We start from the raw sequence: 21,614 nt of genomic DNA, 5'->3' as shown, positions 1-21,614 counted from the left end.
GAAAAAGATAATAGTTTATCTCACACACTAAAAATTTGCGCCTGCCATCCTCCTGCGAAGCAAAAAGCAGCAGTTAGGAAAAAGTAATTGGACAGCTCACATAAAGACACTAAGCGAAAAAGTACCAATAATTTCTATTATGTCACATTTGGAAAGGCGAGAGGGCGCCAGCTTCGCTCATGTACACGAATTCAAAGCAGAACCAAACTTCCTTTTGGTTACATAGGGACACTATAATGTCCCAAGCCACTGTTTCTGCTACTGAAGTTCGATATGCACTGGGGCAACCATTGCTTTTCTCGGTAATTAAAAACCCTAACAAACCTATTTCTGCCACAGTTTAATTAATAAAATACAACAAATGCAACAAAATACACTTACATTATCGGGCGAAAGTCGCTGCTCCACGGGGGCAAAAATACCTCGTTTTAAGGAGGGTCGGTGCCAGTTTTACCGACCGAGGCCTAATTTTTCGTTAAAGTCAGCGCAGAAGAGTCATATGCGCAAACTTTACGGTTATGCACGCGGTAGTCCCCCCTTAGTTACACCATTTTGAAATCCGAGGACGCATGTGTCCCGAAAATTGCGGCAAGTGCCCCTGAAAGGGTATTTGAATACAGTTTAACCTTATTATACCAAAGTCATAGGGGGCTCCGCGATTTCTTCGCTATAGGCGTTGCTTCGTCACAGCCGTATGTGACAGTGGCTGCTGCTGCCGCATTTAAACATGCTTACCTGCGAGCATCTATACAGACGACAACCCAGCTAGCGTTTAGTTTCCAGCCGACGTGCCTCAAGGAAGTCTTCAACACGCGCGTCAGCGCCCCTGCCATGGCCGTATTAGGTGCATGCACAAGCCGAATCCGTATTGTCTTCAGCGCCTAGAACGTGGATCTTGAAGGTGTTATGTCGCAGGGACAGGAAGTGACATATTCCGAAAAATTTGCCCCTTTTCTAGGCGTTGAAGCCGATACGGCCTGCTGTGAAAGAGGGCTCGCGGCGGCAATCTTGGCGCAAGTAACTGTGTTGATGGGCTTCTTCGCATGACTCACGTCCGCGGTGTGTGCTTCAACACTTCACTGCACGACTGAAGTGTCTTGTGGAGAATGGGTACGCCAGATCGAAGGCTGACGAAAAAGCATCTTAAACGGCTCTGAAATCCTTCGAAGACAAGGGCTTTCAACTGCTTTCTAGTTGTTTGTTTGAGGACGTTAGTAACTATTATCTTGTGGCCTAAATGCCTTTGCACTAAAAGCTTTAACTATAAAGGCCTCTGATCTAAAGGTGCTTGACCTGGTAAAGCCCTTTGACCTAAAAGACTGCAACGTAAAGGCCTTTACCCGGAAGGCTTTTATCAAAAAGACCTTTAACTTAAAGGCTTTCAACCTAATGGTCTTTACCCTGCAGGAGAACATCAAAGTTAATTTTCTATTTAAGCCTGTCAAATATAACTAGGTTTGGTAGTGGCTAAAACTGATCTTGCATCATATTTTGATGCTCGTTCTAAATGAAGTCTGTGTCTGCATAACAAATTCAACAAGTTTCGAAGTCCACACCTTATCGTTTGTTTTCCGTAATTTGTGCACCATACCGAATGGTTCCATATTTATGGGTTACGAGCGTGACAATGCAATGCCTTCTTCTTTAAAGAAGCCAGTTCGGTCATAAAATTGGCATTGTCTCTTATTCCTGTTTACAAACCGAAAAGTGATAAGCATGCATATCGTATCTAGTCATTATTTTGTTTTTGAAGAAGTGGGAAACACGTATGATCATGAGAAATATTAGAAACACTAATTAATACTTTTTTCTGAAGGCAATGCATTTTTTGCATGTTACTTAGTGTTGTCGTTTTCAGACCAAGTGAGAGTATTTGATGCGGGAAAAGAAGAGTGCGTGATGTGTAAGAATCTTAAGCTTAATGGGTAAGATATGTTTGCTCATGTTAGTCAAGCCTCGGGACGTGAGTTTTAATTATATAACCATGCAATCTGCATGGTCATCCCGTGTCATCTGTTCTGTGAAGATCACATCAAGTACTTTAAATGAGCTAACCATTTCTATTGTCGAATTATTATGTTTAATGCAATTGACAGTGCATACATCTTTATTTTTGGGCGAAAGAAAAGAGTAAAACTCTAGTTTGGGCGAGTTGGTTCATGTTGAAAGAAAAACTGGTAATGGCGCAAGAAACGGGGACACAGAAGACACACAAAAGACAGGACTGACGCCAACTTACAACTGGGGTTTATTGCACCTAGCCTGCCTTTTATGCCACAACCAAGCCATATAAACAAATGCGTAAACGTTGTACATATCAAACGGCAATTCATCGAACACTGGCAACAAAGTAACGCTGATCACTACAGAATCTAATCTACACAGAGCTTGGGAAGCCAACTTCTTTTCTGGCCAGCAGAAATAATAACAACATCATCCAAGGGGCATGACAAGTCCACACTATCAATTTATGAAACGCGTGAAGAAGGCGAAAAAGAGCACGAATTGAACGACAATGAGATAAAACCACGTGAAAAAAAGATGACAGTAATGAGGAATGAAGTATGAAGATACAGCGCCTAGCGTCAAGTGATAAAAACTGAATATCATTCCTGTAAAAAACAGTCGTCTTAGCGTCTAAAAAACTAAAAATTGTAAAACATCGAAAGAAAGGACGAAACAAGAGCACAAAACCAAGGGAAATCTGCGAACTACAAAAAACCTTCTATAAAAGACGTCTCGGCACTGCTAAGAATAATGGAAGGCCTGCTAACGCATTTGTTTCCAGCTTTTTTGATGAAATATGCCTCAACAATCTCTCTCTGTTTTATCTTTTCCACTCTTCAAAAATCTAGTTTTGTCGAATTCGAGACGGCACTTAGAACAGCTATTGCAGTGGTCAACGAGGAAGCTCCTTTCGTTGTTGCGCAAGTTTCGGGAATGTTCACTTGCACGCTCATTAAAACAACGACCTGTTTGCCCGATGTAAACGAGGCCACAGCTAAGCGGTATCTCATGAACCACTTGTGTCCTGCATTGCGTGAACTTTTTTTGGTGTTTTATGGTGCAAGCCGGCCGCTTTTCTCTGTTGGTAATGGCACAAAGTCTTGAAAGCTTACAAGGCGCGGTGAATACAACCTGAACATTGTGTCTGCTCGCTATTTTCTTAATATTATGCGACACCTTGTGAATATACGGTATTACTGTTACTGATGAATGCGAAACCGGCTCCCTGATGCGAGTGAGTTGCTTAAGATTCTGCAAAAGCATTTCGCAAACCGCCGAAATCAGACAAAGCGGATAACCTGCCTGTTTTTGCCTTTCAACGTGAGTGCGAAAGCTTGTTGACAACATGTGGGGGCAGGATTTGTTTAAGGCAGATTGCAGGGAGTTAGAAACAATCGCGCGTTTCACAAGCTTTGAATGAGCGCTGTCAAATGGTAGCAAGCCTTTTTTAGAACGCGGGTTGTACATCCAACAGAGACCTTTTTCCGGAAACAATAACTTGATATCTAAAAACTGGAGTTGGCCGTCCGTAGGGACCTCCTTGGTAAACGTGAGACCCTGGCCGTGGCTTGAGAAAACGGACACAATCCTCGTGACGGCAGCGTCTAAATCCTGTTCCGGATTGTCCTTCATAATGACCAAGAAATCGTCGACATACCTGTGTATAGAAACTACATGAGGGTCACTGATATGTCTGCTGATGTCCGCTCCTACCACTGAAAGGAAGATGTCGCAAAGGACGGGTGCAACAGAAGAGCCGATGCAGATTCCTTTCTTCTGGACGTAGAACTTTCCCTCGTAGGAAATTGCGGTGGATTTCAAGTAGAATTCTAATAGCGTAATGAAATTATCAGTGCTTATTCCAGCGGCATTTTGGAAGCGAACTTCTCCTGTAGACAGGGTTTTATCCCTGACCGCTCTTAGGAGTCCTTGGTGAGGAACCGAGTAGTACAGTTCCTCTATGTCAATGGAGAACGCGGTGTACTTGTGGGCGGGCAAAGCCTCTAAATGCTTAATAACGTCTGATGAACTGCGCACAAAGAAAGGGTCCCCGTTTCTTGCGCCATTAACAGTTTTTCTTTCAACAAGAAAGAAAAGAGCTTTACTTTTATCAGCATTCGTTTATAACGCATTGCGTTTCGCCAGTTCTTCGAGATTTGCAAGGAGCAGGTGTTCTAGTGTTTCTACTGCACCGCATCCGTCACACACATCACTCGTCGCGATTCCGTGACGCTCTCGCCATTCCCCGGGCCACACGCAGCCAATGCGCGCGCGGAGGATCATTACACGTTGCGACCGCGTAAGTGCGCGACAGCCGGTGATGCTGTCGATGCGCTCACCTCCTGCGATGCGTGGGTCGGGATGCTGCTTTCGGAGATGGTCGTGGATGGCCGCACGCACGTCCTCCAGCGCAAGGGGCAGATCGCTGGCAGGTAGTTGGTGTGCAGCGGTCGCGAGGTCGTCAGCTTCTTCGTTGCCGGCGATGCCTCAGTGACCGGGCACCCACTGTGCACGCACGGCAGATCCTCTCTGCGCGAGCGAATTTCCCGCACTAGTGGGGTACCGCGGCCGTTGGATTGCAGGCGGCTGAGGGCGGCGCGGGAGTCGCACAGCAGAGCACTCCTGGGCGGAGGAGGGCCGAGGGTGAGCAGCAGGTCCAGCCCGAGCCGGATCATATTAATAATAATAATAATTGTTTTTTTGGGGGGGAAAGGAAATGGCGCAGTATCTGTCTCATATATCGTTGGACACCTGAACCGCGCCGTAAGGGAAGGGTAAAGGAGGGAGTGAAAGAAGAAAGGAAGAGAGAGGTGCCGTAGTGGAGGGCTCCGGAATAATTTCGACCACCTGGGGATCTTTAACGTGCACTGACATCGCACAGCACACGGGCGCCTTAGCGTTTTTCATCCATAAAAACGCAGCCGCCGCGGTCGGGTTCGAACCCGGGAACTCCGGATCAGTAGTCGAGCGCCCTAACCACTGAGCCACCGCGGCGGGGCCGAGCCGGATCCCCATCAGCTCCGCCGTGGTGGAGGAGCCCAGGAAGGTTGCGTGTTGCTGGCTGTGCAGTCGCAGGGCGGGGATGGTAGCCGCCGCTGCAAGGGAGCAGCTGTCGCGGGCAGTTTCACTAAGGTAGTCTCTACACTGTTCTGACACTCTTCGAACTGAAAAGTACGAAGACTGTACGAAGGCGAAGAGAAACGAAAAGAACCCATCATCGAAAGGCTAAAACTGGTGCCTAAAAGCCAGGAATCGTTCGATTTGGCTCGCCAAACGTTTCGTGGCGACTGCAATGAATATTTATACCCACGGTTCAGCCGGCAAGCGAGGTCTGTGTTTGTTACGAGAGGCGTTTCTTGTAACTGCACATTGCAAACAGCAAAACCTCCTTTATGACAGTTTCACTATAGCGAGACGATCACAGAAATGGCCGCCGTAAAGAAAACTCGAATGAGTAGCTTTCTACTGGCAACAGCCGCTGAAGTGAGCGAACATATAACGTTTCAGTATAGAGATACGTGCTCTGGAAAAGCAAAACAAAATATGTACAACTGCGTTTTAAACTGGGCTGCGGTAAATGCGATAATGCGCTGCTGTAAACTATATGCGACCAGCATGAAAAATGGCATTGGGCACCCTTTTTAAGAGAATTTTATTTTTCTGAAAATATCTAAAGTGTTAAGGACTCTTTACACAAGTGGTCTGGTTTCCAAGGGCATCACAATGAGCCATCATTGTACAGGTATCACATATATGCAAATGACATTTTCGTGAACAATTCGTGGTTTCTACCCGAGCTGGCTTAAAGCAGCCTCATCACTCATCACATAAAGCCCGCTACATCGCTACCGACGGAGCCGAGCAGCTCTTGAAAATACAGCGCACACTACCTTGTAAGACGCAAAAAAAGCGCTCAAGGTCTCTAATTATTCCGAGCAAGCAAAAAGAAACGTGCAATCAGCGATTTCTCAATGCATCACTGCTTTATGCTTAACTGCTTAGGCAGCACTAACCTTTATTACAAGCTCTGTACCCGCTCGTCTGTCTTCGATATTCCCGCTATAAAATTAGAGAGACAGGAAAGCAAGTGGGGAAAGAAAAAAATTGTCAACGGGCATAGAGAATGGAAAATTTGGAGCGCGCTTCAGTTTCGCCTTTAAGAGCAGGACGCGACAGCGTGTCGCAGCATTGCCAAGGAATACACGGAACACCATTGTCCTTCGGTGCGGCCACTTTCCCGGACAATTTAAGGAAAGGAAACATATCTTGGTGTACACCCGAACCGCGCCGTAAAGAAAGGGAAATGAAAATAATTTTTTTAAGGAAAGGAAAGGACGCTTGTCTCACGTATCTCAGTGGACATCCTGAACGGGGCCGTAAGGGAAGGAAATTGAAAATTGGTTTTAAGGAAAGAAAATTACGCCTGTCTCGCAATTCTCTCTGGACACCCGTACCGCGCCGTAACGGAAGAAAAATTTCTTTCTTTACGGCGCGGTTCAGGTGGGCACCGAGATGCGCCATTTTTCACTCACGGCCAAAGACGCCGACGACAACGTCTTTTCTGCGACACGGGCTCCTTAACGCTGTCGCGTTAAAATTGGTTTTTGGGAAAAGTAAATGGGGCAGTATCTGTCTCACATATCGGTGGACACCCGAAACGCACCGTAAGGGATGGAATAAAGGAGGGAGTTACGTAATAAAGCAATTTCCGCAAATGGATTCAATGTACCCTCTCAAGAAGCAGGAATGACCTATAAATGAATGACTAAAGGGATGATCGACGTATACCATGGGATATACGACTTGGCGTTCTTGAGACTGAACAGCGCGAAGACTATGAGGACAAAAAAAGATAAACACACAAGACGCTGTATGAGAGAGCGTCTGCTGTCTGGCTTCCTTCCATGTGTGAAGAATGATATATAGAGCTCGTTCTTAGGATGTTCAATGCGACTAATTCCCGCACCACTCTAATTGTGCTATGTGTGCATTGTGGCTGCGTAGTGCGTACTACAAGTATAATATATTTGTACTTGTGTAAATTCTGTTCTTTTGCTTTTTATATGTATTTCCTTCTCTTACCACTGCTGTCGAAACTGTTTACTGCAGGGGGCTGGGACCTTTCGTCAGGTCATCGGTGCCTTTAGTCCCAGTATCCACTCGCTATGACGAGTAAATAAAGTTCATTCATTCATTCATTCATTCATTCATTCATTCATAATCAGGTTGCCGATAATGATGGAGCACTCATACTATATCTTGTGCTTGGAGCACTCGTAGTTTAAAATGGGAGCAATCCGAAACGATTGCTTGGAGAAATGGTAGCTCGTAATCGGAGCAATTCTACGATTCTCATAAGCTACCGTGGGATGCTTCGATTACGATTGCTCCTACGATTGCTTGGAGCAATTGCAGGAGCGCTGCAGTTGTACCAACGACTGCCTTGTCACAGAGAAGCAGCGCATTCAGCTGCGGTGTATGTCGCATCCTGGTCTGTGGTGTGCGCGCAGTGGATTCAGTTATAGCTTTGAACAAATTTATGCCCAGCTGCACATACATAGATAACACTTTTATTCATGTCGATTTTAATGCAGCATGAATCAGGCCTACTAAAGCCTCAAAGGGCTTGAGTGGCAGCGCATGGCAGACAGCGAACATTGGCAAAAAAATAAAGACGTTGCAACGAACTTGACAACAACTAAAAAAATTAACAACACGGAGAGACAAATATAGAGACATAACTTATTACACCATCAAGAGGGATGACAGTAATTTGAAAATAAGACAGTAACATTAGATGAAATAATTATGGGGCAGGAAGCAACATTTTTTTCAGGCTATATTTAGGGTGGCGAACTATTGAAACAGGCAGGTACATGGTATTGACGTATGCGCTTCTCCGTACCGGGTTTAGGAGCGAGGAATGCAGTAATGATATTTTGGTCTTAAATCACGTCCAAGAACATATTTAATGGTGAACTGTACCAGAAATGTTTTAGCACAATAGTTTCTGTTAACAAAGCGTTAAAACTTGGAAGCTTTAGCCTTCTAAAAATATCAATGTCATTACCAATAGACAAGTCGTAGGCAATATTCTTTAGAAGGGAACGCAGAAGTAAATTCACCCTGTGCTGCCAGCGAACCGTGCCGTGACCATAAACAGTGATGCCATATCTAAGAACACTATAGGCTAGCTAGAGCATGTGTAACACATTTACGGACAGAAAAAGGCATAAAGTATCTGATATTATACAGCACACACGATACAGCACGAACTCTTTTGCAAACAAAAGAGAGGTGTGAGTTCCAAGCACGGTGTAAGAATAGAATAGAAAAGAATTCTTACATCGTGGTTCCAAGAGAGATCACTGTCGAAGATCAGGCCAAGATATTTGACCGACTGCGCATATTTTACTGGTACACAGTTACAATCAAAACCGGATGAGTATGCGAATAAACAGGATGACTCAACTCAAATTGTTTTAATGGGTTGTGAAAACATATAAGTTGCGTTTTAGAAGTATTAACATTGATAAGGTTAGGCTTAACCTGTTCATGGCTTTAACAGCTGTTATCTGTAATGCTGTAACTGCATCAGTGTATTTCTTTGCGCGTGAAACAATAACAGTGTCGTCAGCATATTGGAGAAACAAAACAGGCACATTGTTAGCAATATCATTAACGTATAGACTGAATAGCAAAGGACTCAATATGGAACCTTGCGGGACTCCGGACGTAACTGCCGTGAAATCGCTATGGAATTTTAAATCTACACATATTGACACATATCTTGTAAAAAATTAGTAAGCAATTGCAAAAATGAACCTCGAAATCCCAGTGCAGAAAGTTTATCAAGCAAAAGAACGTGGCAGATGTTATCAAAAGCCTTGCTTACGTCAAGAAAAAGAGAGCACACGACTTGATTCTTATAGAAAGCTGAATTTAGCACGTCAGAGAATTCTTCAAGAAAGACTGTTGTTCCTTTTCCTGGTGTGAAGCCATACTGACAAGGTGACAGAACACTGTGAGTATTCAATAAATTCTTCATGGTAAGTAGCAGACGCTTTTCGAAAACTTGACCAATGCATGGAAGAATCCAGATAGGACACTAATTACTCAATGTTTCTGGAGCCACCCTTATGAAAAGGTATAAGTACATACGTAAGCGACATAAACGCAATAGTCAGGAACGAACTTCTGTTTTTATGAGCTCAGGACATCACTGTTAATCAGAATATTTCTCAAGTTTGCACCGAGGGTCGCTTTTAAACCTAAAATATCACCTTCAGTATAATATGTGGAGGAGGAAGGCTTGCCACAGCGTTGTCGGCGTACTTTTTGTGACTATATTGAAGTTTTCTCCGTGTTTTCTATATTTTTTTGCTCCGGATTCGGGCCGTCGATAACGCGATTCCAGGGGCTGGCCATGGACACGGAGAAGGTAGACGGCTATGATCTTGTTGGTTTCATACGCATTTCATACTCGCTCGTCTTCAACGGTTGCTGGCAGAACCAGTCCCTCAAGATTCGTTTCATCCTGGCGCGGCTTCTTACGGGGCAGTACCTCATGATCCAACATTCTCGTGCTTGCGTTTTCCTCGGAGAACAAATCGTTTCTTTTTTTCTTTTTGCGCCAAATTTAAACGACTCTGCGGCGTTCGTGCGGACTATGGAAGGCATATCCAACAAGGCCTGCTCATGCGGCATGGATATTAGAAGAATTAGTACGACTATATATTTGGTGATTAACTTCGCACAGAGGCATTGGTAAATAGCTAAGGAAATTTATTGCGCTTGTAATCATCTTGATTTTGCAATGACTGCATTTAAATCTATAATAATCGGCAAATAACCTTGTGCAATGATGTCGGTATAGACAAACGTGAAAGGAACGTAATGCAACTAGCCAATATCGGGAATCGACTAGTTAAAAGTGGAACAAGACACTTTGTATTCATTGTTATAGCTTTATTTTTACAGAAAAGGAAAGACCCGGAACAAAAGTAATGCAGATTTGTAATCTTCCTTCTGATCTGTGGTACAGAAAATAGATGCATTGCTCGAATTAAATAACTATTTCTCTCTGAAAAGTAGTGCAGATTGGAGTCTTTTTATGGATTTGGATCTTCCATCGACTCCACCTCGGCAGGTCCGAGCACAGACACGGCGTGCTCTTCGACTATGGCGGCCCTGAACCTGCAGGCCACGTTGACGCTTCGTACTGGACAGAGCGAGGCGGCCATCGCGGGGGGTAGCGCGCACACCCTCGAGATCAGTACACTGAATAGCTTTCCACGTAGTGATTTTCCATGTGGTATGATCTGTCTCGTGACTTGCATTTTGAAACATTTCTTGCAGGCTGAATTTATCATCAGGGCACATCAGAAAAGAATTACATATACTGGAAAAAGTTTGCTGAACAAGCTCCAACAAAGTGTTATGATGGCGTCCTTATATCCACGAAACCTAAAATTCTGCCCAGGACAACGTAGGACCCGTTGTTGCCGGATGTCCAATTCTGCTTTAGTTGCAGTTCAGGACAGACGCACAAGTCCGCAGCAACCAAGCATTTACTTGTACGCACCGCAGCGGTGGCCAAGCGGTTGAGCATTCGCCTCGCATGCTGGAGATGCGGGGTTCGATCCCCAGGGCCGCCGGGTACACACTGGTATACAATTGGTACATGCTTTCCCCTGTCTTGTGCTTGGCTTATTTAGGGTGAAATGCTTGGGAAATTGGTGTTTGACCCCACCTTTAGAACTCGCAAACACCCTGTGCCGTGGCACTCTTTGGTCATAGACGCCCTTGCGCCATAAAAATCCTCAATAATCATCATCATTTACTTGTATCCGCTAAAAGCCAAAGTGAGAGCAGACCACGCTGGGGAAACAGAACTCAAGGAATTGCAGCGGAAAGTTAAACCTGCATGCCCTAGAAGTGACAACCACTCGGCGCGAAAGCGACTACGATTCTTTCGTATTATAAGCAGCGCGCTGAAGCTACTGTATTCATACGGTCTAGATTGCTGTGTCTTAAGATACGGGTCAGTTTTTCAGAAGCGGTAATGTAAGGCTGGAGAATTACTAAATTCCGCCTTGTACGTCTGTCGTACCAGTCCAGAAACTGAATGACCTGATTATTTTCTTTCTTGGTGAGGAAAACTCGGTTTGCTCGGTGCCGAGCTAGACTGCCAGCTGACGTCAGCCTAGTTGGTGAGCTGTCTTTGGCAGAGAAGTTACATCATCCGCAATATATGCCCAAGAACTGACTGGTTGAGGTCCATAAAAAAAGACCTTGCCCGCACCAGACCAAGAAGAGACAAGAAAATAACTGATGTTCATCGTAAACAATTTATTCAGCTTATGAGAAATAAAAACGACGCATTTGCTGCAAGATAGCTAGAGCTGCTGCAGTACTTATTCATGCTTCTTGAGGTACGCCTCTATCTCTTGGAGCAGCTCACTAACTACGCCTTCCAAGGACGGCCACGCTTCAGCAGGGCTTGCTCCAGTCATGCACAAGAGTTGCTCCAGCTTCAGCTCCAGCTGCGAAAGTTGCTGCTGTTCATTCTGAGCACCATCCAGAGCGTCATACTGTGCGACCTTAAAAATATCAAAAAGCTTCGTCATGAGATCACTGTGAGCTTTGTTAAATTTAGCCTTGAGGGATTCCAGCTGCTGCTTGATCGTCACTGCATGTTCGCCAACCGCTCCTCTGAGCTCGGCCACTTTAGCTTGAATTTTCTTGCCGAGAACCTGAAACTTTTCCTTCAGCGTGGTCGCTGCGTCTTTCAGTGAGTCCGCCAGACTTTTCTTGGAGGCGCTGTCTTCAGCTGAGTACGAGGCAGGACCTTTCTTTCCTCCACCAAGCAGCTCTTGCACCTTCTCTCTGATCTCTTGTCGGAGCTCAGCAATGGTCACCTTCGCGCGTTCCCACTTTTCCCCATAAAGGTTCTTAATGTCTTCAAGAAATTTTCGCAGCTTTTCGCGAAGCACGCCCAATTGTTCGTAAATTGTCACCGCATTCTCTTTGAAGGAGGCATACTGGGAAGGTCTGAAAAGATCAAAAAGCTGCTTCTTCAGCTGTGCTCTGGCTTGCTGAAGTTGCAAGTAAAGTTCATTTAGCTGCTCTTGAACCACAACAGCGCGCTCACCGACGGTTACTCTCAGCTCAGCAACCTTAGCCTTAATCTTTTCTCCGAGGACTAGAAATTTCTCCTTTAATGTGTGTGCGACGCCCTTCAGCGTGTCTAGAACATACATATCTTCTTCATTTTCGTCGCTCGCATAGTAAAATGCAGGGAGTGGCTTTGTTCGATTAAAATAAAGCTCTGTCTGGTACCGAATTTCCTTCCTGAGGCGATCAATTTTTTCTTTCACGTCGTTCCATTTTTCCTCACCGCCTTCCTCCAACTCCTTTTGCAGGACTGCCAAACGCCATCTCAATGAGAACATTCTCGTTGCAAGAGACAGAGCCCTTTGAGCCACTGGCGAAGTTGGCTCTGCCGTATCTTCATCACTATGGGCATATAAAGCCGTACCCGATTTTTGAACAAAAAGTTCTTGCACCTTCTGCCTGATTTCACTTCGCAATTCATGGATCAGCGCTTTCAGTTTCTCCCATTTCTCACCAGTAGCGGAGTGCACCTCGGTGAGGAACTTTTGCAGCTTCTCACGGAGGGTGGCAAGCGACGCTAGAGTCTGAAAGATGTTTCCGCTGTATTCCGAGTACTTAGCCGGGCTGAACAGCTCGAACAGCTTCTTTGCAAGCGCGTCACGAGATTTCTTGAGTTGCTCGCCGAGACCTTTCAGCTGCTCCTTAATCTGCTGGGCGTGTTCACCAGCGGCTTGTTTGAGCTCTTGAGTCTTGTTTTGGATATGGTTACCAATAACAAGAAACTGGTCCTTGAGGCTCCTGCTAATGTTCTTGAGTGTTTCCACAACGTATGCCTCATCGTCGTCCTCATCCTCTTCATAAACGTCGAGAGCGCTGTAGGCGACAGGTGCGCTAGAGCCGTGAAGGAGCTCATGGACTTTCTGCCTGATTTCGCTTCGCAGTTCATGGATCAGCACTTTCAGTTTCTCCCATTTCTCGCCGGTAGCTGAGTGCACCTCGGTGAGGAACTTTTGCAGCTTCTCACGGAGGGTGGCAAGCGACGCTAGAGTCTGAAAGATGTTTCCGCTGTATTCCGAGTACTTAGCCGGGCTGAACAGCTCAAACAGCTTCTTTGCAAGCGCGTCACGAGATTTCTTGAGTTGCTCGCCGAGACCTTTCAGCTGCTCCTTAATCTGCTGGGCGTGTTCACCAGCGGCTTGTTTGAGCTCCTGAGTCTTGTTTTGGATACGGTTACCAATAACAAGAAACTGGTCCTTGAGGCTCCTGCTAATGTTCTTGAGTGTTTCCACAACGTATGCCTCATCGTCGTCCTCATCCTCTTCATAAACGTCGAGAGCGCTGTAGGCGACAGGTGCGCTAGAGCCGTGAAGGAGCTCATGGACTTTCTGCCTGATTTCACTTCGCAATTCATGGATCAGCACTTTCAGTTTCTCCCATTTCTCACCAGTAGCGGAGTGCACCTCGGTGAGGAACTTTTGCAGCTTCTCACGGAGGGTGGCAAGCGACGCTAGAGTCTGAAAGATGTTTCCGCTGTATTCCGAGTACTTAGCCGGGCTGAACAGCTCAAACAGCTTCTTTGCAAGCGCGTCACGAGATTTCTTGAGTTGCTCGCCGAGACCTTTCAGCTGCTCCTTAATCTGCTGGGCGTGTTCACCAGCGGCTTGTTTGAGCTCCTGAGTCTTGTTTTGGATACGGTTACCAATAACAAGAAACTGGTCCTTGAGGCTCCTGCTAATGTTCTTGAGTGTTTCCACAACGTATGCCTCATCGTCGTCCTCATCCTCTTCATAAACGTCGAGAGCGCTGTAGGCGACAGGTGCGCTAGAGCCGTGAAGGAGCTCATGGACTTTCTGCCTGATTTCGCTTCGCAATTCATGGATCAGCACTTTCAGTTTCTCCCATTTCTCGCCGGTAGCTGAGTGCACCTCGGTGAGGAACTTTTGCAGCTTCTCACGGAGGGTGGCAAGCGACGCTAGAGTCTGAAAGATGCTTCCGCTGTATTCCGAGTACTTAGCCGGGCTGAACAGCTCAAACAGCTTCTTTGCAAGCGCGTCACGAGATTTCTTGAGTTGCTCGCCGAGACCTTTCAGCTGCTCCTTAATCTGCTGGGCGTGTTCGCCAACTGCTTGCTTGAGCTCCTGGGTCTTGTTTTGGATATGGTTTCCAATAACAAGAAACTGGTCCTTGAGGCTCTTTCTAATGTTCTTGAGTGTTTCCACAACATATGCCTCATCGTCGTCCTCATCCTCTTCATAAACGTCGAGAGCGCTGTAGGCGACAGGTGCGCTAGAGCCGTGAAGGAGCTCCTGGACTTTCTGCCTTATTTCGCTTCGCAGTTCATGGATCAGCACTTTCAGTTTCTCCCATTTCTCGCCGGTAGCTGAGTGCACCTCGGTGAGGAACTTTTGCAGCTTCTCACGGAGGGTGGCAAGCGACGCTAGAGTCTGAAAGATGTTTCCGCTGTATTCCGAGTACTTAGCCGGGCTGAACAGCTCAAACAGCTTCTTTGCAAGCGCGTCACGAGATTTCTTGAGTTGCTCGCCGAGACCTTTCAGCTGCTCCTTAATCTGCTGGGCGTGTTCGCCAACTGCTTGCTTGAGCTCCTGGGTCTTGTTTTGGATATGGTTTCCAATAACAAGAAACTGGTCCTTGAGGCTCTTTCTAATGTTCTTGAGTGTTTCCACAACATATGCCTCATCGTCCTCCTCATCCTCTTCATAAACGTCGAGAGCGCTGTAGGCGACAGGTGCGCTAGAGCCGTGAAGGAGCTCATGGACTTTCTGCCTGATTTCGCTTCGCAATTCATGGATCAGCACTTTCAGTTTCTCCCATTTCTCGCCGGTAGCTGAGTGCACCTCGGTGAGGAACTTTTGCAGCTTCTCACGGAGGGTGGCAAGCGACGCTAGAGTCTGAAAGATGTTTCCGCTGTATTCCGAGTACTTAGCCGGGCTGAACAGCTCAAACAGCTTCTTTGCAAGCGCGTCACGAGATTTCTTGAGTTGCTCGCCGAGACCTTTCAGCTGCTCCTTAATCTGCTGGGCGTGTTCGCCAACTGCTTGCTTGAGCTCCTGGGTCTTGTTTTGGATATGGTTTCCAATAACAAGAAACTGGTCCTTGAGGCTCTTTCTAATGTTCTTGAGTGTTTCCACAACGTATGCCTCATCGTCGTCCTCATCCTCTTCATAAACGTCGAGAGCGCTGTAGGCGACAGGTGCGCTAGAGCCGTGAAGGAGCTCCTGGACTTTCTGCCTGATTTCGCTTCGCAGTTCATGGATCAGCACTTTCAGTTTCTCCCATTTCTCGCCGGTAGCTGAGTGCACCTCGGTGAGGAACTTTTGCAGCTTCTCACGGAGGGTGGCAAGCGACGCTAGAGTCTGAAAGATGTTTCCGCTGTATTCCGAGTACTTAGCCGGGCTGAACAGCTCAAACAGCTTCTTTGCAAGCGCGTCACGAGATTTCTTGAGTTGCTCGCCGAGACCTTTCAGCTGCTCCTTAATCTGCTGGGCGTGTTCACCAGCGGCTTGTTTGAGCTCCTGAGTCTTGTTTTGGATACGGTTACCAATAACAAGAAACTGGTCCTTGAGGCTCCTGCTAATGTTCTTGAGTGTTTCCACAACGTATGCCTCATCGTCGTCCTCATCCTCTTCATAAACGTCGAGAGCGCTGTAGGCGACAGGTGCGCTAGAGCCGTGAAGGAGCTCATGGACTTTCTGCCTGATTTCGCTTCGCAATTCATGGATCAGCACTTTCAGTTTCTCCCATTTCTCGCCGGTAGCTGAGTGCACCTCGGTGAGGAACTTTTGCAGCTTCTCACGGAGGGTGGCAAGCGACGCTAGAGTCTGAAAGATGTTTCCGCTGTATTCCGAGTACTTAGCCGGGCTGAACAGCTCAAACAGCTTCTTTGCAAGCGCGTCACGAGATTTCTTGAGTTGCTCGCCGAGACCTTTCAGCTGCTCCTTAATCTGCTGGGCGTGTTCGCCAACTGCTTGCTTGAGCTCCTGGGTCTTGTTTTGGATATGGTTTCCAATAACAAGAAACTGGTCCTTGAGGCTCTTTCTAATGTTCTTGAGTGTTTCCACAACGTATGCCTCATCGTCGTCCTCATCCTCTTCATAAACGTCGAGAGCGCTGTAGGCGACAGGTGCGCTAGAGCCGTGAAGGAGCTCCTGGACTTTCTGCCTGATTTCGCTTCGCAGTTCATGGATCAGCACTTTCAGTTTCTCCCATTTCTCGCCGGTAGCTGAGTGCACCTCGGTGAGGAACTTTTGCAGCTTCTCACGGAGGGTGGCAAGCGACGCTAGAGTCTGAAAGATGTTTCCGCTGTATTCCGAGTACTTAGCCGGGCTGAACAGCTCAAACAGCTTCTTTGCAAGCGCGTCACGAGATTTCTTGAGTTGCTCGCCGAGACCTTTCAGCTGCTCCTTAATCTGCTGGGCGTGTTCACCAGCGGCTTGTTTGAGCTCCTGAGTCTTGTTTTGGATACGGTTACCAATAACAAGAAACTGGTCCTTGAGGCTCCTGCTAATGTTCTTGAGTGTTTCCACAACGTATGCCTCATCGTCGTCCTCATCCTCTTCATAAACGTCGAGAGCGCTGTAGGCGACAGGTGCGCTAGAGCCGTGAAGGAGCTCATGGACTTTCTGCCTGATTTCGCTTCGCAATTCATGGATCAGCACTTTCAGTTTCTCCCATTTCTCGCCGGTAGCTGAGTGCACCTCGGTGAGGAACTTTTGCAGCTTCTCACGGAGGGTGGCAAGCGACGCTAGAGTCTGAAAGATGTTTCCGCTGTATTCCGAGTACTTAGCCGGGCTGAACAGCTCAAACAGCTTCTTTGCAAGCGCGTCACGAGATTTCTTGAGTTGCTCGCCGAGACCTTTCAGCTGCTCCTTAATCTGCTGGGCGTGTTCGCCAACTGCTTGCTTGAGCTCCTGGGTCTTGTTTTGGATATGGTTTCCAATAACAAGAAACTGGTCCTTGAGGCTCTTTCTAATGTTCTTGAGTGTTTCCACAACGTATGCCTCATCGTCGTCCTCATCCTCTTCATAAACGTCGAGAGCGCTGTAGGCGACAGGTGCGCTAGAGCCGTGAAGGAGCTCCTGGACTTTCTGCCTGATTTCGCTTCGCAGTTCATGGATCAGCACTTTCAGTTTCTCCCATTTCTCGCCGGTAGCTGAGTGCACCTCGGTGAGGAACTTTTGCAGCTTCTCACGGAGGGTGGCAAGCGACGCTAGAGTCTGAAAGATGTTTCCGCTGTATTCCGAGTACTTAGCCGGGCTGAACAGCTCAAACAGCTTCTTTGCAAGCGCGTCACGAGATTTCTTGAGTTGCTCGCCGAGACCTTTCAGCTGCTCCTTAATCTGCTGGGCGTGTTCACCAGCGGCTTGTTTGAGCTCCTGAGTCTTGTTTTGGATACGGTTACCAATAACAAGAAACTGGTCCTTGAGGCTCCTGCTAATGTTCTTGAGTGTTTCCACAACGTATGCCTCATCGTCGTCCTCATCCTCTTCATAAACGTCGAGAGCGCTGTAGGCGACAGGTGCGCTAGAGCCGTGAAGGAGCTCATGGACTTTCTGCCTGATTTCGCTTCGCAATTCATGGATCAGCACTTTCAGTTTCTCCCATTTCTCGCCGGTAGCTGAGTGCACCTCGGTGAGGAACTTTTGCAGCTTCTCACGGAGGGTGGCAAGCGACGCTAGAGTCTGAAAGATGTTTCCGCTGTATTCCGAGTACTTAGCCGGGCTGAACAGCTCAAACAGCTTCTTTGCAAGCGCGTCACGAGATTTCTTGAGTTGCTCGCCGAGACCTTTCAGCTGCTCCTTAATCTGCTGGGCGTGTTCGCCAACTGCTTGCTTGAGCTCCTGGGTCTTGTTTTGGATATGGTTTCCAATAACAAGAAACTGGTCCTTGAGGCTCTTTCTAATGTTCTTGAGTGTTTCCACAACGTATGCCTCATCGTCGTCCTCATCCTCTTCATAAACGTCGAGAGCGCTGTAGGCGACAGGTGCGCTAGAGCCGTGAAGGAGCTCCTGGACTTTCTGCCTGATTTCGCTTCGCAGTTCATGGATCAGCACTTTCAGTTTCTCCCATTTCTCGCCGGTAGCTGAGTGCACCTCGGTGAGGAACTTTTGCAGCTTCTCACGGAGGGTGGCAAGCGACGCTAGAGTCTGAAAGATGTTTCCGCTGTATTCCGAGTACTTAGCCGGGCTGAACAGCTCAAACAGCTTCTTTGCAAGCGCGTCACGAGATTTCTTGAGTTGCTCGCCGAGACCTTTCAGCTGCTCCTTAATCTGCTGGGCGTGTTCGCCAACTGCTTGCTTGAGCTCCTGGGTCTTGTTTTGGATATGGTTTCCAATAACAAGAAACTGGTCCTTGAGGCTCTTTCTAATGTTCTTGAGTGTTTCCACAACATATGCCTCATCGTCGTCCTCATCCTCTTCATAAACGTCGAGAGCGCTGTAGGCGACAGGTGCGCTAGAGCCGTGAAGGAGCTCCTGGACTTTCTGCCTGATTTCGCTTCGCAGTTCATGGATCAGCACTTTCAGTTTCTCCCATTTCTCGCCGGTAGCTGAGTGCACCTCGGTGAGGAACTTTTGCAGCTTCTCACGGAGGGTGGCAAGCGACGCTAGAGTCTGAAAGATGTTTCCGCTGTATTCCGAGTACTTAGCCGGGCTGAACAGCTCAAACAGCTTCTTTGCAAGCGCGTCACGAGATTTCTTGAGTTGCTCGCCGAGACCTTTCAGCTGCTCCTTAATCTGCTGGGCGTGTTCGCCAACTGCTTGCTTGAGCTCCTGGGTCTTGTTTTGGATATGGTTTCCAATAACAAGAAACTGGTCCTTGAGGCTCTTTCTAATGTTCTTGAGTGTTTCCACAACGTATGCCTCATCGTCGTCCTCATCCTCTTCATAAACGTCGAGAGCGCTGTAGGCGACAGGTGCGCTAGAGCCGTGAAGAAGCTCCTGGACTTTCTGCCTGATCTCGCTTCGCAGTTCATGGATCAGCACTTTCAGTTTCTCCCATTTCTCGCCGGTAGCTGAGTGCACCTCGGTGAGGAACTTTTGCAGCTTCTCACGGAGGGTGGCAAGCGACGCTAGAGTCTGAAAGATGTTTCCGCTGTATTCCGAGTACTTAGCCGGGCTGAACAGCTCAAACAGCTTCTTTGCAAGCGCGTCACGAGATTTTTTGAGTTGCTCGCCGAGACCTTTCAGCTGCTCCTTAATCTGCTGGGCGTGTTCACCAGCGGCTTGTTTGAGCTCCTGAGTCTTGTTTTGGATACGGTTACCAATAACAAGAAACTGGTCCTTGAGGCTCCTGCTAATGTTCTTGAGTGTTTCCACAACGTATGCCTCATCGTCGTCCTCATCCTCTTCATAAACGTCGAGAGCGCTGTAGGCGACAGGTGCGCTAGAGCCGTGAAGGAGCTCATGGACTTTCTGCCTGATTTCGCTTCGCAATTCATGGATCAGCACTTTCAGTTTCTCCCATTTCTCGCCGGTAGCTGAGTGCACCTCGGTGAGGAACTTTTGCAGCTTCTCACGGAGGGTGGCAAGCGACGCTAGAGTCTGAAAGATGTTTCCGCTGTATTCCGAGTACTTAGCTGGGCTGAACAGCTCAAACAGCTTCTTTGCAAGCGCGTCACGAGATTTCTTGAGTTGCTCGCCGAGACCTTTCAGCTGCTCCTTAATCTGCTGGGCGTGTTCGCCAGCGGCTTGTTTGAGCTCCTGAGTCTTGTTTTGGATACGGTTACCAATAACAAGAAACTGGTCCTTGAGGCTCCTGCTAATGTTCTTGAGTGTTTCCACAACGTATGCCTCATCGTCGTCCTCATCCTCTTCATAAACGTCGAGAGCGCTGTAGGCGACAGGTGCGCTAGAGCCGTGAAGGAGCTCATGGACTTTCTGCCTGATTTCGCTTCGCAGTTCATGGATCAGCACTTTCAGTTTCTCCCATTTCTCGCCGGTAGCTGAGTGCACCTCGGTGAGGAACTTCTGCAACTTCTCACGGAGGGTGGCAAGCGACGCTAGTGTCTGAAAGATGTTTCCGCTGTCTTCCGAGTACTTGGCCGGGCTGAACAGCTCAAACAGCTTCTTTGCAAGCGCGTCACGAGATTTCGTGAGCTGCTCACCGAGTCCTTTGAGCTGCTCCTTTATCTGCTGGGCGTGTTTACCCGCGGCCTCTTTCAGCTCTTGAGTCTTGTTTTGAATCTGGTTGCCTATGACAAGAAACTTTTCTTTGAGTGTTCTACCGATGTCCTTGAGGGTGTCCACAACGTATGCTTCATCTTCAGTGGTTCTTTGTTGGTAAGATGTCAGTGCACTGAAAGGAGAGAATTTCGAACAAGGCATTCGTATAAAGACGCTTAGATAGATATTAAAGATTCGATAAGTGTTGGTCATGAACTTCTTACTAGGCAAAGTGTACTCTTTTAGAGGGCATATTTCTTGGCGTTCAAGTTCGCCTAGAACAGAGCGGAAATACTTTATTTGTGATGAGTTATATTTCTCTGCTCACGGTCGCCCTAAAAACTAATTATGGTTGCTTTAAAGATCAATTTCAAGATCGAGGATATGTTTCCAATGTGCCAGGAAGCTTTTATAACGTGGATTTAGCTTTTTTATGTACTCTTGATAGGCCAGTTTGCTACATTTCGTAATATGCGGCCATTTCTAACTACAGCAACATCTATACTGTCAGATGCTTGGTTTCACTTCCACTTTTATTAACAATATAAGCACATGACTGATGTTGTGATCGCTACCGATGACTCGGCAAGTTGCGTTTATATAGTGACGGCACTTTTTGTTCGTCGCACCACAGTTTAAATACTGTATTTTCTTTGTTTGGAGTGTAAAGTAAAACCTGTTTGCCTAAAGTCACCAAAAATAGCAAGCCGGAAGGGAAGTTTTACAAAGTTTACATCAGTATCATTCTTCAGCAGCTATTGTTTCATTTCTTGCTCCTTAAAAACTTGTCTGCATTTTTTTTTTATCGTGCCGAAGTCCTCAAATATGCTACTTGCTCCTGTTTTTTTTTTTTTATCGTGCCGAAGTCCTCAAATATGCTACTTGCTCCTGTTTTGCTATTTTGTTTTACCTTTTGTATAATGCATATTGCCTTGTTGGACTACGATCGCCTTTGTGTTGGCACTTACTTGACCTGTGTTATTTTGTGTATGTGATGTCCCACTCCTGCGACGGCCTCAAATGTGAGGCCAGCAGTATGTTCAAATAAATAAATAAATAAATAAAAGTTAGGACTTACCGGCCGTGACATTCTGTTGTGTGCCAAGCCAGGAACATGAAAGAGAAATGATCAACGCGCATTTTTGATGAGCACCAGGTTCACGAGACAGATTGTACGACTGACATACGTAATAAAGATTCAGCTTAGTAGCAAGTTATTTTTTTCAGGAAGGTAATTGAGAGAACAATAAACTGTGAAAGAAATTGAATACAAGACTCTCGATTCCTCACCGCGCCTCAACTGCATAAAAC

The 21,614-nt window shown here is 46.9% G+C and overlaps 1 protein-coding gene across 1 annotated transcript; it reads right to left on the bottom strand.

The window, feature by feature from the left end:
- Window positions 1–11,338: 11,338 nt before the first annotated feature.
- Window positions 11,339–20,480, bottom strand: LOC144126145 (uncharacterized). Its single transcript, XM_077660113.1, has one exon. The coding sequence runs from the start codon at window positions 20,463–20,465 to the stop codon at window positions 11,424–11,426; it is 9,042 nt and encodes a 3,013-aa protein (XP_077516239.1). The 5' UTR covers window positions 20,466–20,480; the 3' UTR covers window positions 11,339–11,423.
- Between the last annotated feature and the right edge of the window lie 1,134 nt (window positions 20,481–21,614).

The sequence above is a fragment of the Amblyomma americanum genome, chromosome 3 (assembly GCF_052857255.1).
Source record: "Amblyomma americanum isolate KBUSLIRL-KWMA chromosome 3, ASM5285725v1, whole genome shotgun sequence".
NCBI classification, from domain to species: Eukaryota; Metazoa; Arthropoda; class Arachnida; order Ixodida; family Ixodidae; genus Amblyomma; species Amblyomma americanum.
The sequence above is the reverse complement of the archived record's forward strand: the minus strand, read 5'-3'. Positions and strand labels throughout refer to the sequence as shown.